The sequence below is a fragment of the Punica granatum genome, chromosome 7 (assembly GCF_007655135.1).
Source record: "Punica granatum isolate Tunisia-2019 chromosome 7, ASM765513v2, whole genome shotgun sequence".
In the NCBI taxonomy this organism is placed as follows: domain Eukaryota; kingdom Viridiplantae; phylum Streptophyta; class Magnoliopsida; order Myrtales; family Lythraceae; genus Punica; species Punica granatum.
Window position 1 is genome coordinate 2,830,681 of NC_045133.1, and position 17,710 is coordinate 2,848,390.

The 17,710-nt window shown below is 37.6% G+C and overlaps 2 protein-coding genes and 1 pseudogene across 5 annotated transcripts; 1 reads left to right on the forward strand and 2 right to left on the reverse strand.

Moving 5' to 3' along the window:
* The first annotated feature begins 225 nt into the window (after positions 1-225).
* Positions 226-1,361, forward strand: LOC116215134 (annotated as a pseudogene).
* Positions 1,362-3,355: 1,994 nt separating this feature from the next.
* On the reverse strand, positions 3,356-5,096 carry LOC116215336. 4 transcript variants are annotated; one of them, XM_031551008.1, is made up of 4 exons: positions 4,936-5,096; positions 4,448-4,597; positions 4,284-4,347; positions 3,356-3,998 (listed from the first exon to the last, which is right to left on the reverse strand). In XM_031551008.1, the coding sequence occupies exons 2-4, from the start codon at positions 4,558-4,560 to the stop codon at positions 3,756-3,758; spliced, it is 420 nt and encodes a 139-aa protein (XP_031406868.1). In that variant the 5' UTR covers positions 4,561-4,597; positions 4,936-5,096; the 3' UTR covers positions 3,356-3,755. The 4 variants fall into 4 exon arrangements, with proteins under 4 accessions (XP_031406868.1, XP_031406866.1, XP_031406867.1 ...); XM_031551006.1 differs by having other exon boundaries at positions 3,356-4,001; XM_031551007.1 differs by having other exon boundaries at positions 3,356-4,001; positions 4,796-4,937.
* Positions 5,097-6,481: 1,385 nt separating this feature from the next.
* Positions 6,482-10,261, reverse strand: LOC116215525. The gene is made up of 6 exons (XM_031551267.1): positions 10,003-10,261; positions 9,160-9,614; positions 8,703-9,041; positions 8,221-8,598; positions 7,870-8,090; positions 6,482-7,367 (listed from the first exon to the last, which is right to left on the reverse strand). Exons 1-6 carry the CDS (start codon positions 10,146-10,148, stop codon positions 7,122-7,124), a joined length of 1,785 nt encoding a protein of 594 aa, XP_031407127.1. The 5' UTR covers positions 10,149-10,261; the 3' UTR covers positions 6,482-7,121.
* Between the last annotated feature and the right edge of the window lie 7,449 nt (positions 10,262-17,710).

The window sequence follows — 17,710 nt, forward strand, 5'->3', positions numbered from 1 at the left end:
GCAATCAATGGCAGGCTCCATCGCGAGGTTAATCAACGGCCACGGTTCATCATGGGACCTGCAGGATTCAATCTCAGCCGTCAGATGGAGACTGAAGTGTAAGAAAGCATACTATAAAGACACTATAAAAGGGACACCTCATGGCAAAGTCAGCTCACAAGTCAGGTTCAATATCATATAAGCAACCGATCGAGCCATTTGTGCTAAAGAGATTACTAAGAAAAAATGGCTTCCTCTATGCTCCCGACTGCCACCGTGGCCGCTAACCGCATCGCTCCGGCTCAGGTCAGCATGGTGGCTCTGTTCACCGCCTGAAATCCACCTCGGCCTTCCCCATCACCCGCGAATCCGCTGACATCACCTTGATCGCCAGCAATGGTGGCAGAGTCCAATGCATGCAGGTAGAGTACAATAGTACGTACCCCAAAATAACGTCAGAGCATCTGCTGTTATAAGCCAATGTGCAAGACAAAAGCGTTCTCGATCTTATAGTTGAATAAAGATAGACTGGAATCATGCAATGTAGCATATCGAACAGTTCTAGCTGAAGTCATGCTTGCTAGGTAGGTCATTATGACTTTTGTAACGTGTTAGTTGGTGTGGCGCGGTATTACTTGTTGATAGATCGATTGACAGTTACAACGTTTCCGATATCTTAATCAGCTAACTAATCGGTTATATATGCGGGGATAACGGCAATGCAGGTGTGGCCACCAGTAGGGAAGAAGAAGTTCGAGACGCTTTCCTACCTTCCACCTCTCTCGAAAGAACAGTTGTTGAAGGAGGTTGAATACCTTCTCCGCATGAAGTGGATTCCTTGCTTGGAGTTCGAGCTCGAGGTGCCATTTTCGATCCGTTTCCATATCGATCCCATTCCCATCATGTATGGCATTTGATCCTAATCTTCATTTCGATTATGCATTTTTGCAGCATGGGTTCGTGTACAGAGAAAACCACAGGTCCCTGGGATACTACGACGGCAGGAACCGGACCATGTGGAAGCTGCCCATGTTCGAGTGCACCGACGCAATCCAAGTCATAAATGAGCTTGAAGAGGCCAAGAAAACTTACCCCGATGCCTTCATCCGTATCATCGGCTTCGACAACATCTGCCAAGTCCAGTGCATCAGTTTCATTGCCTACAGGCCCCTGGGCTTCTAAGGAAATCTTTTGGAGACTTCTGATCATTCCCTTTTCCTAATGTTAAGGGCCGTGCGGCGTCGCCGGTCCCTTCGTGATGCAGAATCGATTCCCGACCATTATTTGCTGGATTCGTTTCCAGTGGGAATGGAGCGGGAAAAATAGAGGCCGATTTTCTCTTTGGCATATGACCATTTTCAACAATGTTCAATAAAATAAAATTTGGCACTCATTTCCTTATTCAAAACTTACAATCTCTTTTCGATTGCAAATTCTTTTTACATGTACCTCTTCTACTGTTGACCTACTAACATCGATCGGGTCTGACGGAGTTCGATAGAATGTCTGAAGACATAAGAAAAGAGGATGATGAGATATTTTCATGGTTTCACAACGTAACCGTTATACTTGATCATATGAGAAGCCATGTCTATGTTAAACTGATTCAGGCTCCACCACTTCAAGATGATTCGACGTCGGAGAGGGAGATAAGCAGAACAAATCACCGGTCACGAACTAATTGGCTCAGGGGTCGGGCTAACACTCCAGGCATAGGGCTTGTCTTTATGATTTCAAAGGGGCCCTAGTTGATAAGATTTTGGCGGCCAACCAGTTAGGCCCCTAACTCTATGGAGTTAGGCTCCTTATTGATTATATTTCAGTGTATATCTAATCTGAACTGATCAAAGGATCGATATCTTCTTCGAGAAATTTAGGAAAACCCGAAGCATTGGATCGGTCAAATTGACATCGACCGCACCACGCAGTTGATTGCAATGGCAAATGCGTAGAATTCAGTCGATCAGTTTTCGAGTAAGACGTGAGCCCATGGCCTATTAGAGACGTGCCATATGACTGGGCCTAGTGAAAATTATATTCCTCTGGGCCGAATATTATTCATTATTATTTATTACTCCATTTTTTCTTCCTCGTTTAAAATATTAATTATTGTCGTAATGGTATGTCCTTTTCCATCCTAAAAGTGGGGAAGAAAACAAAGCTCAAGTTGCCGTGTTTGAGTGCTATTAGGTGCGAAAACGTGGAGAATCACTCTTAAGATAACAAGCGAAAATCCTGCTCCTGTAGAACAACCGTAGTGGTATGCTCTTCTCCTTATAATCAATAAATTTTAGATTTAACACCGTTCCCAAAACTATTCATGCTCTTTATTAGTTATTATAATTTCTATTTTATTACACAACACGAACCTATCTTTTAATCGGGGAAAAAAAATTATGCTCCTCTCATGATAAAAAAAAAATATAAACTTAAAAAGAAGAAAAAGAAAATCACGCTTCTTGCTAATGTTCAAACTTGTAAATATTTTCGATCAAGCATGGATGATCATAGAGGGAGACGGACTACTTGAGGTGCGCATGAATTGATCCGAACACTACCTGACAACATAAAAAGAAATAAGAAGAGTAAGATAACACTTACCAAGAGGAGTTGCTTGGAATGGACTGGTTGATAGGGAAGGCTTTGACTGATTCTATGTGATCGCAGAAAATTGATGTCAAGATGATGATGATGATGATGATGATGATGTTGAGGACTCCGATTTGGTCCCTTTCCTTTGTTGCCGGCCTGGACTCTGACGAATCCCAAAGCCGGGCGCAAGAAATTTCTCGGGGCGTTGATAATGGGGGTAACTCGGTTCATCACAAACTCGGTGTTAACTCAACATTCGCCCCTGTCACCACAACCTCAGCCTGTCGAGGTCTACAGCAACAACACACATAGACGGCATCCATCACAATTAGCGTTGCGACATCGGATTGTTTAGCTCTGATATCCCATAACTATTTTGAATATAACAATTTAGATTAGGCTCCGATGCCATGACGAAAGACGCTATGGGAGCATAACAGAAAGCCGATTTGTCTGTGTCAGGAAGACTTATCAACCACCAGAAACCAAACATGGCCAACCTCAGCTCTCCTTTGTTTATTTTCCATGAAAAGCATGCTGCCGTCGTTATCGCATACTCTGTTCTCAGACCATTCAAAGGTTGGCCGAGTGAGCGATTCATCGCCCCACAACAATAGTTGTGGCTGCTGACACCACTTTCTTCAAGCAAAGACAAAAACCAGATCACAAACGTTAACCACACACTCGAGAAACTTCCTTAGGCAATCTGTACCCGATAATTTTCATTAATGAATTATTTTTTACCTAGCGAAAAAAAAAAAGAAACTTCCTTTGTCCACCTCAATGACCCCAATATGCAATATTCATTTCTTGCCTTGATTTCATCCAAATTTACAGATAACAAAAGGAAGATTAGCGAACTGATAGGACACCGATCACATATCGACAAAGCGACGAGCAGAAGCTCATTGGAACTTCTCAACAAACTATTGAGCAAAACACCCTAACAAGGGAAGGAATTCTTTGTTCCCATCTCCTTCTTTATTCTGCAAAAAACTTTGGCATCCCTTCATCACCCTCATAATTACAGACGCAAGTCTTGAAAGACCAAACACAGAAATCAGCACAAACTGGCCGACTTACTCGACTCTTATGTACAGGAAGTAACACAATTATTTGTCCCCTGCTCTCTCATGTCAAAAATTCTTTCCCTAGATCTTTGGCTCCTTTTCCTCTCCTCCGCATTATGCCATTGCGGAGATGCTGCAGTTGAACCCCTCGATCCTAACGGGAGCAGGTTTGTGCCCAAACTTCATTCGAGTGAATCCTCCTCCATTACGAGCTGATGTGGATGGTGGAGCTGGAGAAGATGAGTGAACTAGCCTGTCCTCCATGAACCGCGCATCTTGGACTACTGGGTTCGAGGCCCTTGAAGGTGGAGATCCAAGAAGAAATGGCGGCGAAGGCCTCTCAGGATCATAAACTCCCTGCTAAAAGTGAAAGTCTATGAATTTCAGCTCAAGGAGGAGTTCACAGTATCATCTTGATTCATGTCATATGACATCTCAGCCGTTGCTATGTATTTTTATACTGCACAAAATCATTCAATGGACTTAACTAACCTCGCAGAATCGTCTTTAGCTCAGTTCACTATCATGATAAAGAATGAAGAAAACTTCTCTCAAACAGTTTTCTCACCAACCCAACTACTCCTATCTACCAACAGTCTACGGGTTTAAGAGACCGAAAGCTGCATACGGAGAGATGTAAACCTCAGGAAGAATGATATCCAGGAGCTCATTGGCTGCTGCTGCATCGCCCATCTCCGGTTGGTGACTGCTTCCAAGAAAGAGGACATCAAACACTTGCATATAAACATTTCCATAGAGTTGTTAGACTGAAGTAAGAGTAAACTTGATAAAGAATCGAGATTTACTTGATTGGGCATCTTGCGAACCCAAAACGACGTGGTTTAGGGCAAATCACCGGCTCCATCCCCATCCCCTCGCAGGCTCCCATGGCGTTCTGCTGATACCCGAAACAATCCATCTTCGAAATAACCACTCGGGTATCTGCGCAGAATCGCCTGTCAAAATATCCAAACAAGAAAAATCACATCTTTCATTAGAAACGCACACCAAGAACCAAAATTCTTCAGCTCTCCAACCCCAAACAGAAATCTTTACGCACCATTTCCATAAAGCAACAATCTCTCTGGGCACTTTCAACAAAACGACAGCAGAAATCACAACGCAGAGACCAATAAATCAAGAAAATTGCTTACCCAGATAAAAAAAGAGAACAAAAGATACAGAAAATTCAACCTCCACAACCAAGACTAGCAATACCCAGATGCTCAAAAACGGCTACAAAAGCAAAGGTAAATGGCAAGGAAAAAGGAAGGCGAGTTGCAAAGGGTTCTACCTCAGTTGCCCTTAAGGGGAGGTCTCAGCAGAGAGGGCAGGGGAGACGAGGAGCAGAGGATTTTTTGGGTAGATTGAGAAGGAGAAAGAGGTGGGGACAGACAGGACAGGGAGGGTATCAAGGGGTCAGTACTGGTCGATTATTCATAGGCTAGTAGCTCAGAACAACATCAGAGTCGGAGAAAGAGACTGCGTGCGGTGGATGTACAGAAGGGTTCAGTGAGATCGTTCTTCTGACCGTTCAGATTGTCTGCTGCTATTGGGCTTTCAGTCCATCCGATGCAATTAATGGGCCTGCCGGTCGGCCCACAGTGTCCGAAATTGATGCATCTTTTGTTTTTTTTTTTGGGTGGGTAATGAATTGATGCCATTTTAACTTGGTTAGCCCTTCAAATCAAAAGAACTGGGAACATATGGATCGGGTCCATTACATGAGTGGAAGTCCCAAATAGAGGCATCTCCATGTCAATTACGCCAGCAATTGGCAACTACTAGGTCAAGCTCGACTTGATTTCTACTTCAATTAGGTTCGAGTCTTGAGCATGAACTCCGTAAGGCTCATTGGAGAGGCTCATATCGATCAAGCTGATCCGATATTATCTTCTGGCCACACCGATCCGGTGTTATTTAATTGTTCACATTATTTCAAATGCAAATTGCAAATTACAGTTGCATATTCATCTTCGAGTTATTTTTAAATCTTGAAATAAACTCTCGAGCTAGAATCTAGCTACATTTCTCAGGTGTGTGAGTTTTCCCATGGATCGGGATCTAACATTTCAACAAATTCAAGTGTATGAATGATCGATCGAAGAGATTTTCATTTACAATCGCCATGTTAATGAGAGCTTACACACACACACATATATATATCAAGCAATAAAATTTGATCAACCGAGTGTGTGGATATCGTTGCCACAAAATATAAAGTCGAATATACTAAGACAACTAATTTTCACGAACAATTAGATTTCAAATCGAAACTCTTTCTTATATTCTCCAAAGCAAACATGTGATTAACATGAATGTACCTATTCTATTCCTCGTGTTCTCATTCTTTAGCAACTTTTCCAACAAATTTCTTTGAATATAAAAGCAAAAGGATATATGAAGAAAGATAAAAGTTCAATAGAATCATAGATTACCATATATATATATATATATCATAGATTACCATATATATATATATATATATCATGGATTACCATATATACATACATATATATATGCATATTCACGCACGTACTCGAACATAAATATATATATATATATATATATATTTTTTGATAAATATATATATATGCATATTCACACACGTACTCGTACTCAATTAGTAATAAATTTAAAAAATTAGAGGTCAATATCAACATAGACACGTATGGAAATGAATCTTCTTTAATAGCAAAGTGTATGAATGCTGAATCATGCAGATAGAGTCAGTCGTCATCCATACATCAAAAGGTTTGTGGTGAATCATGAAACAACAATAATCTAAGGCTATATATATATATATATATATATATCTGAAACAAATTAAACGTCTTTTATTTTCGGATCTACATCACTTTATTTCGTCTGCCCCCATGATCTAAGTGGGCTCTTTAATCGGACCATGTGCCCCCAAACTTTTTATTCCACAACTGCATGCTTTATATTCCTTTGCGGCCTTTGCTCGCTCCCCCACCCCTCCCTCGACGATAAACCCAAACTTTTCGCGCTGAAAGCACACGAGATATATCTGTCTTTAACCTATTGATCGACTGAAACTGATTCCTACTTGAACATATATCTGCTTGGCCACAACCTCGAGGTGCTTCTGAATAATATATATATATAAACCCTAATCTTTGAGGCCAAAAGAAGATAAAGCAAAGCTAGATAAAGCTAATAGTATTATCGTACTCTCTTGATACATCTTGTCTCTCTCTATAACTCTTCTCTCTTTCTTTGTGCTTTGCTTTGTTACTGGTCTAGTTCCGCTTTCCAACTTTATTCATGGTCTCTCTCCTCAAAATCCATGTCACCTACACATGGATTCACTTTAAATCTCTTTAGACCCATTATTATATATTGTATGTATATAATTCTGAAATTCCTCTATGGTATTTACAGAAGGGGTGTGCGTAGGGATATTCTTTTCTCATGCAAATTCTGTATCATCATCAGATGTGATGAGTGAATGTGGGGTCAGTGTGCTGGGAAGAAAAGTGGGGAGGAATCTCTTTGGAGTCTGCCGTAGGCAAGCCTAACTTTGCTCATCTTGGCCTCACACCAATGCAACTGCTCCTCACTTAGGTCACCCATTCTTAGAACCCTAGACACCACCTTAAGGTCTATCAGCCCCATCAAGATCTCCATCTCCTCATCCACGTTGAGCTTCCTCTTCCTTATGCACCTCCCGGCTCGGCGCAGCTCCTTGAGCTTCATCTTCTTCTGCTCATCAAAATTATGCCAGAAGTTTGAGTAACATAAAGATCAGACAGACTCTGAAATAAGAACTATATACTTGTAATTAATGAATGGCACCATATATATATTTTGCGCATGAAGGTTTTTTTTCTTGGGGTGAGCGCCATGATGATATCCGAAAGACCAGTAGACCCTGACTCATTCAATTTGAGCCAGATGGCCAACTAAGGAATAAAACTCTCTTAATAATGTATTTTCTCTATTTTAAAACTTGAATCCGAAGCCTTACTTAAGGCGTAAATGTGTATTCTTCTATAGATTCCGTTATAAATAATATATCCCCGATTGGTATTGCATTATGATTTATCACAAACGTGAGGGTGTGAAAATGGAAAGTTTTCAAACTAAAGGACTGGTCCACAAGCAAAACTCTAGACATCGAAGGGTCATTTCGTGCAATATAAACACCAATATAGTACATCAATATATAGAATTAAAGTCATTAGCAAGAAATCAAATTGCTTACTTTCTTGTTCACTTTCTTCATTAGGGTAAGAAGAGTAGGATCAACGGGACCTCTTCGGTTTCTCGAGAAAAATGATGCAATTACTTGGCTCACTTTCACCTTATCGGCCTTGAGAAAATTCATGAACGTTCGAATCCCGTCTTCCATGATCATAAGAAACGCAGCTGACGAAATTCTCGACCCAAATCCTTCCTCCTTTTGATCAGCATCGTCTTCTGAATCTTTAAAAATAAGGGAGGGAAAAAAATGGCCGTTATACCTATGCGCCCAAGTATATAACAAAAACTTGAACTATAATTTTTCTGTGGATAAAATTGAAATATAATTATCTTTCAGTATAAATATATATACCTCGATATTCGGGTACTTGAAGCAACTTTGTTGCCAAAAGCCGCATTCTAGCAAAAACCTCGGGCCGGCGACCCTGCTCATAAGGCTCGTTCTCAACATACCGCTGCAAGAGCACCTGGAACTGCTGAAATTGCTGGGCTATACGGGCTGGGCAACCCGGGTCGATGTCTCGAGCCTTAGAAGAGTGTTTGCTCCGGATGTTCTTGTAGTTCCAGTTCAGGGCCTCCCAAGTCAGGCAAATCTCCGCCACATAAGCAGCCTCGAGTTCATGGTAGGGGTTCCGGAAATCCGATGGCTGCCTCTTGTTCCCAGTCGCGATCTTGTGGACTATACGCTCTGAGATCGATCTCGGCCGCACTTTGATTGACCTTAAGGACTCTGCACGTTGGCATTATTAATCACACTTTCATTAATTAAACTAGGCAAATATTTTCTGATACCAGAGAGTAATCTATGCTAAAATACAATAATATGGCATGAACCTGTTTCTTCGAGCTTCTGTGCGCTGATCCTGTCTAGGAACATCATCTCCTCGTCGTACTTCTGGAACAACGTGTACGACTCCCACTTGGGGCAGCTCCGTCGTGATGAGGAGGAGAAGGGGTCCTCAGTGCCGGAGTCCCTGCAGTTGATGGTGGAGCTTCTCCACTCCGACGAGCTCTTCGAAGTGGAACCCGCAGTGCATGAGTCCCCAAATATCTCCTCAAAGTCATTGTCGGGGCGCCCCTGAAAGTTCTTCGCCTCAACTTCTGGCACCGCACTTGTAATTAGTCTCCCGTTTCCTCGGAGGTTGTTCATCTCCTCCTTGCTCTCGCTAATTTCTATGGAGAACCAAAATTAAATGCGAAAACGAAAAAGACTTTTGCCATTAGGAATATTGATGAGAATCGAGTTGACCAACAGTTTAATTATGTACATGAGACCGAAAGATAGACGTACCATCATAAACCGGGATGTCGTTATTGGTTATGTCAGTACGGTACCGGTCCAGCATCACTGGAGAGGGTGGTCCATCATCAGTCGAACCAACGGAGTTATGAACAGAATCAGAATCTCTCGCCGGAATCTCTTCCTCAGTGTTCTCTTCCCTTTCACGGCCAAGAGAGTCCCGAGCAGAGAACTGCTCGGAGCTCTGGCTGTCGTCCGTTTCCCCAGCCGGGGCCTCCCAGCAATTTCCCGATTCTTCATGGGGAGCTTTGTGAAATTCATATGGGCTGCCGCCAGCATGCAAGGACAGTGCTTCCCCGCCATGGATGACATCAGCGACCAGATCAGCTTCTTCCATGGAGCTGACTTGGAAATAGCTGTGGCCGAGTTGTGGTTCTTCCTCTTCCACCTCCTCCTCCTCGACATCCTCCTCATCGGAGTACTCATATTCATAATCTTGTTGGTTTCTGCATGAAAAAAAAAAAGAGATAACGATACGAATATGGATGATTAAACTTTACCAGGAGCAACGTGATTGTATTAGTTTATTGGATTAAGTGAGTGCTATAATATTTATTGTATTCAACCGATCGATATAATCATAAACAGAGTCATAGTAGAATAAATAATGATGAAATTCCATAGGATTACGAGTATTTGAATTTTGACGACCCTCTGATAGATTGCTCTAAGTTGCATGCCTCGATGTGCAATCTTGCATGGGAAAATATTCATGCTACGATCTTCAAAACACTCGATCATGTCCGTAAGATGATTTTGAATCAATACATATGTTTATGTAATAGAGCACGTTAATGAAAAGGTTACGGAGATCGAGGAGAAGGTGTACTAGACCTGCGGAATAACGAGAAGCTGCTGACGAAGTAGAGGACATCGGAGAGTAAAGCCGAGGAGAAGCGGAGGAAGAGGAGGAGGAGGAGGAAAGAGGATGAGACGTTGTAGAAGAACCTAACAAGAGCTTCTTCTTCGGAACATTGCATCCTTCTCTCTCTTCTTATTTAGTTTCCTTAACCTAAATGAAAGAAGAGAGAGTCCCTAATGGGGGATGACACCCTCTACATAAAAAGCAAAGCAGCCACTCCGACCAAAAAAAAGAGTGAAGCTTTGCCTTTAATTCTTCTATTTATATTGAATACTCAATAGTTCTTGCTTTTCTCTCTGTCCTTTTTTCTTCGATAAAATCACAATGTGTTCTTAGCCTATCGGCTGATACTAATTAATACTCGGTTGAATATCAGCTTACTAGCTCTAGTCATGAGGTGCTTCAAGTGTATTTTGAACTCGTGAACTGCAAGTAAAAATCTGCCGTCTCGTACACATTTTGCCAACTATACTACACATAGTAAGTAATTAATATAGTAATCAAACTTTATTTGATTGGCGATACGTGGTCGAGATAAGCGACCTTTATATCTGAATTATAAAGTTACATCAGTAGCGTTCCTTGCAGAATGCAAAAATCTGAATTAAGATGTTGAATCTTCAATAATTAATCTGTGCAGTGATTGACCACTCGTTAAATAATCGTAATCAACTATATAAGAATTTTATATCCTAGTTTATAAAAGGAAGTCTATGTCTAGTCGAAAATGAGGAAGGAAAAACAAGGGGTCACGGAAAATTTCACTGATGATGAGATTCAAATTTGGCACCTCTTGGTCTCGAGTAATTAAGAGTGAACGTAATTGCATATTAATTATTTGTTATTGCACCAAAGAAGAGAAAACCTTATTCTTGATTTTTTTTTTTTGGGAAAATTGAGTCGATCTTAACAGAAAATGAGATGCTCCATCTGATTTTATAATTTTCTAATAACCAAGTAAAACAAAAATGAAAAGAAGAGAGACCAAAACCTATCTACACGCTTCGATAAAATTAATATAATCTGTACAGTATTGCTGCTTTTCCAAAAGAATTACTAAACAAATTTTCTGAGGAAAGGCCTTGGAATCGATTTAGACATAATATACTAAATTAGGAATCTTGTCTGGGTGAAGGGTTTAAGGTATTCTATGTCAGCTTATGTAAGGGGCTTCATTGAGTATTCTTTGCCTCCTAATGTCATAAAGAACCATTAGACAGATTAGTTTGTGATGATTAATTTCCCCGCTTAATTAATCGTCAAAAACCAAATTCATCATTGGGTCTAGATGATCTGGTTTATTCAACATCATGCATCGTGTTAATCAAGTTTATTACCAAACTAACTTATAGGAACATAAAATGAACTTGCGCGGTTTATACCGATGTACCAATCCCTATAGTAGTTGCCGAGTCTCTCTATTATAACTTATGTTCAATGAGATATATAATATGTTCCCATTGTGCCTTCAGATATATAATTACCAAATAAACCGAGGATTAGATAATTAACCTCACTCAACTTACAAAAAGCTTCATGGATTAGTATAATAATTAGATATATATCCCTTTTAATATTTTTTTGGTTGGAATTAAATAAAATATGATATCTATGCTTCTGTGATATATGTGTGTACACATATATAACTAAAACATAAAGAGAAAAGTAATTTAAAATTAGAAATCTTCGTGTAGAAGAAATATAATATATATATATATATATGTATATGTATATAACTTGTTACGCAAAATCAGCAAAATGGAAAAAGAAAATCCTCATCATGCATAAAGCTAAAAAGCTACGAGAGACATTATGGAATGAACCAAACAATCCACAAGGAAAAGGTGGTCTTCCGATTGCCCAAAATTCCACGAAAGAATTTCGTAGAACGAAGCAACAAGCGTCAGTTAGTTGAAAATGGCTCCATATGTGATCTTATTAAACAAGGTTTTCGGTACAAGTTCTGTGAATAGAGAAAATTTACGATTGAGAAGCTTACGAATACCTCTTAGCGAGTTGCCGTGACTCGAATCTTAATTAATCAGAGTCTATTAGACTTCTGAATATCATGTGGAATATCAGAAAAGGGGAGAAATCATAGAAGGAAGCAACCTTGGTCATTAGTAATTTTTTCAAAAGGGCCTCATCGACCCTAACGGATTTGGTCCCAAAGGGATCAATAAATTAAGGATATGACATGGACCCCAGGAAAAGCCCAAAAGACAATTTGGAACCAAGCAATTAGATTGGTCACTAGTTAGAAACAGAGCAGCTAATTAAGCCCAAACTTCAATCGTCAAGGGCGCCTCGAAAGCCTTCGGAAAGATATATGGCCATATAATTTGAAAACTCAAAGATGATGGACTTAAGGTAGCTAAGCTAGGGAGATGGGCTCTCTGAAGCTGATTCTTGAGGTCGATTCGGCAGTGCTAATCCGGTTTTCCTTAAACCTAAGCACGAGAATTGGGTTCATTTGGTTCTTTATATGTTTACAAAGAGAGGAGAATAAGTGTGCAGATAGGCCGTTCCATTGAACCCAATCACTGCTTGTTCACATCGTCTTCCCTTTTGTAATCTATCCATTCGAATTTTTTGGTGAAAGATTGGCTCAATCGCTTATAATTCAGTAGAATTTTATAATTTCATATATATATATATATATATATATATATATATATATAATGGTAAATTGCATTGGTGGTCCAAAAAGTTTTACAAATATTTTAATATGGTATAAAAAGTTTTTTCTGCTACTTGATGGTACAAAATGTTTCAAAATTGTTTCAGTATAGTACAAATCGTCATCTCGTCATTAACGGCGTCAAGCCGTCCTTTACATGATCTGTAAATTTTGCACCATCATGTAATTTACGTAAAACATTTTGTACTATTAAGTTACAACTTCAAAATATTTTGCACCATCATGTAACGTCCCACAAAAATCGGTTTTGCACCATCAGCGTCGGCTTGACGGCGTTAATGACGAGATGATGATTTGTAATATACTGAAACAACTTTAAAACATTTTGTATCATCAAGTAGCAAAAAAAACTTTTTGTACCATAATATTTATAAAACTTTTTGGACCACCAATGCAATTTACTATATATTTAATGATTATATATACATAGTTTCATGTCAATTACCAAACGTCTAACAAATTGTATGTCATCCATCGAGCTTGTTACGATTTAAGGACTGTTGCGAGATAGTACCATAAACTGCTAAATCAAGAGAAGCTGAAGATACGCTTGAAATAGAAGGATGGTTAGATATTTGTTCATCAAAATTTTGCATGCTATCATAGGTTTTATTAATTAGCTCTATAGCTCCCATGATGATGCACATAAACAAATTAGATACTCCAATAAGCATAAGCTTCTAATTAATTTATTCGTCTTCTTTTATTTTATTTATATATTTATTTTTTATTATTTTTCTGTACGGGCATATTTCTTCTTAACAACTTTCAATTTGTTTATCTCGCAAATATTAATTTACTAGTTGTTTTGCATCGGAGGTACGAAGAAGGCATGGACATTGATATATATCGATGAAGCTACCTCTCAATATGCCAACTTAGTGACTGTTTATGGACATATCACGTGGATTTCATATAAATTAAATTAAGATAGGAATTGCATAACTATCGGTGTTCACGCCATGTAGCTAGATAATATATAAGTCAAATTCATGAGCTTATTAATATAAAATGATATCTTACTGTATATATGAAGCCGGGAGTAAATTAATGTATCATTGAGGCCGAGAGCATGTGATTCTAGAAACCGCGGAGAATGGGTAAAACATGAATATATATATATATATAGTCAAGTATAGATATGTATATATAATGGGGATAGTACAATTCAGAATCTAGTTAGGATTGAAAATGGGTGAGAGTTTGAAGATGAAAAGAGGGATGTGGATGAAGATTTTAATGGAAACAAACGGAAATGCTTGTCCAAAGATGCATGCAGTCTTGGGGTTTGGTAACCATATTAACCACTCTAACATGTCTTTATCTTTTATGTTATAATGTTAAACCTTTTCTTTTTGTTATTTAGTTTTTGCTATTGTAAAAGGGAAGCCTTCAAAGATCTCAGTTATGCCTTTATCAATCAATCAATCAATATATTACCTTAATTGCAAACAAAAATATTAAACAAATTATTCAAAAAGAAAAACAGATTATTCAAATAAAGTATCGGGTTTAACTCTTATAAATAGATAAAATCTATAATTGGGAGGAGTTACCCCCAGTGACCGAACCGGCTCTTTCTAAATTAATTGGGGGCTTATTGAGATTTTGAATATAGGGTGCAGACAAAAATAAATAAATATTGATATATAAATTAAACTAAATTAAATTAAATTAGTAGTAAGTAGAATCATTAATAAAATCTACGACGATAAAATGGATGAGTTCTAATTTGCTAAATGACTATATATATAAGATGAACAGAAACTTGCATTAATATATGGTCCTAGATTATAAACAATATTATTAGGATTGTATTTCAACTTATTTGAAAAACAATCTTTTCACGGTAGGTTTTTCTTTTTCTTTCATCGTACAGGAGATTTACGCTCTCTTAACATTGATGACACATGATTTTATTCTCGGTACGTATTGGCATAGTCACATTGACAAAAGTATATATATGTTCATTATTGATACAAAATTAACATGTGACTAGACATGGTACAAGGGCCACATATGTATATGTCTGTAGTAATTGAGGAATCTAGATCTGAACTAAAGAATAATATCTCAGTATCTTGTCTCGTTTCCTTATGACTATATGTTCTGCATGTGGAGCTACATATTTTTTGTCTAGACCAGAATAATTTAATGTAATTAAAAGTTCCTAACCAATTACAATTTATGGTACATTATGTAATATATACACCACAACAGGAAAGACTGAGATCAGTATAAACATATATATATATATATATATATATATATACTCTAACTTGCATCGCCTTATATTTAAGCATAAGCAAATTGATGTGCCCTAAAACATGAAAACTTATGGGTTTGAGACAAGCTTATTTATTATGTAATCGTACAAACTAACACACTTCTAGTTTCTATAAAATATATATTCTTAGCAAAAAAGTTTCTATAATATATATAATTATAAACCGTATATAGAAGGAGACACATTCATACGACACCCTAGACAGCTACAAAATTGAATCTAGTGTGTCACAGTAAGGTGAAATTAATAAATCTGTTCATCAAAAACAAAATCAATCAAGACTTGTGCCTAATTAGTCTCTTAGTATCATTGGCTTATTGCTAAAAAGTCATGTTTGATGTAATGTAACCGAAATGACATTGAATGAAATCGTCATATAAAATGAAATCCATTTTCCAACTGTTCCTATTCGTTTGGATATGCATACACTCTTTTTGATGATTTAAACTTTATCGGAATCAAGAAGCACCCCACAAGTACAGAGGCTGGAGATCAAAGATCTTACAAATAAATAGCAAAGATCATAAACATCAGAGCGCAGAATATAATGGCAAAAAAAAAAAGAAATACCAAGATAACTAGACAAGTAGAGCCTAAAAGATAGAAATAGAACAAAGTAATAAAAGATTCATATAGTAGTTCCGAACATTTTTTTTTTTTGGCGAGTTAACGGGGCTAATCCCAATTTATTAGAAACTTAAAGTAGCTCCAGACTTTGCCAAATGATCTTTAGTATTCGAGAGAGATGCCTATACATATTTCCTTATAGGTGAATTATTAGATTGTGTGATAATGTAGTATATTTAGAGATGATGACGAGGGCAAGGGAGAACAAGTGTGCATAGAATAATGAAGGTAGGAGAGGGGGGAATGCCATGTTCTCATTGGACAATCTCGAGGCTTTACGGGGTGGCGGATCCATTGGGTGGTTAGAAATGGTTGAAGGTGGTTGGACAAAAGAGGGAGAGACGCATTGCTATATAGAGATCTCAGTGAAATCAACATAGAATAAACAAATATCATATCCTAATTTTATCAATAAATCCAATCCTTGTCGTATGTCTCTCTCAATATTTAAATGTCCCTCGTCCTTTTCTAATGTATAAGTGGGGCCACAACCCCCCTCGTGCACATATCATTGCAACAAAAAAAATCCAAAAACAAAAGCAAATTAAACCTTTCTAACAAAAATTAGAAGGTCTAATACATTTAACCAACTGTATTCTATGTGAACAAACTTTACTTGCATTATATAAATTCGATACTCACTAAAAAAAATTTACGATCAGATCAAGCCATTAACTGTACGTGAATTGTAGTGTGATACAATACAGGCTGATAACACTTCGTAATCTGTTACAAAAGAAAAAAGGGAAAAGTATAGACTTAGTCATATATGTTTAGTCTGTTTTCTATTGTCATCCTATTTCTATTAGTTTTCTAATTTCATCTTTTATCTATTTTCTATTGTCATCCTATTTCTATTAGTTTTCTAATTTCATCTTTTATGTTTTGTAACTTTTCTGTTTTCATCCTCTCGTTAATTTGACTGTTAAGTTTGCTGACATGAAATATATTTGATGCCACTTTATCTGTAATGAAAGGACAAATCAACAAAATGAATATATTTCACCCAAAAATCAACAAAATAAATATTACAAAAGAAAGAAATATGAAAAATAAAATTATAGACCTTTTGCGTGTCTGCGTTCTGCACCAGTAGTTTTTTTTCCTTCTTCTTCTTCACCCACTTGATTTGCTCATTGTCCAAGCCAATGAACATGACACAAATTATTCCAGTAAAATCCCCAAATTTAGGATTTTTCTTTTCTATATTTGTCCGTACCCGATATATAAGAACATACTAATGTAAAATCAGAGTTATATCTTATCGAAATTTTGCTGGGATAGGAATTCACATTAAGAGCATTCTCTATTTTGTTGAAGTAGAAAGAAACAAATTTGAATTAATTTTCGATTGCATGATCTTCAGATAGTGAATCATTCTTGGTAAAAACCATGAATGAGATCTATTCTCTCATACTTTTTTATGCTCTCTCCTCTATATCAAACTCTATGTTCTCTAAATTGCCCATCTACCTTCATTTCTCCTGCTCCAGTGGTGATCCACAGAGGCGAGATACTCAACAGCCTCCACAAATATATATATATATATATATATATATATTATTTCTTCTTTTAAATAAAATCTTGCGATTGGTTTTTTTCTTTTCCTTTTGCCCACATATTCATCTGTTGTTTTTTTTTCCCTTTTTTTAGACAAAAATGCGGCATTCATGTGTCAATTCAGGTATTTAATTGGATTCCATGTCAACAAACTTAACGATCAAACTAACGGAATGATGAAAGGAGAAAATTGAGAAAGGTAAAGGACTGAAAAGCAAAAAAAATATAAATATGATGAAAATAGAAAAGTGACTAAACTTATAGGACAAAATATATACTTAAAAAAAATGACCATCTTGTTCTTCTTTCGTCGACTTCTTACACGTGTTAAATTTCTGGTGAGAATTCAGCACCCTACCCCATGGCTAAGAGGGGCATTTCAGTAAATAAGCCCCTACGAATAAGAAATTCAAACACATCACCGATCACCACACCATCATTGTCAAAATGTTAGCTGTAATAAACCCTAATAAAATAAGACCACAGCCATTGGCTGCTTCTTCTT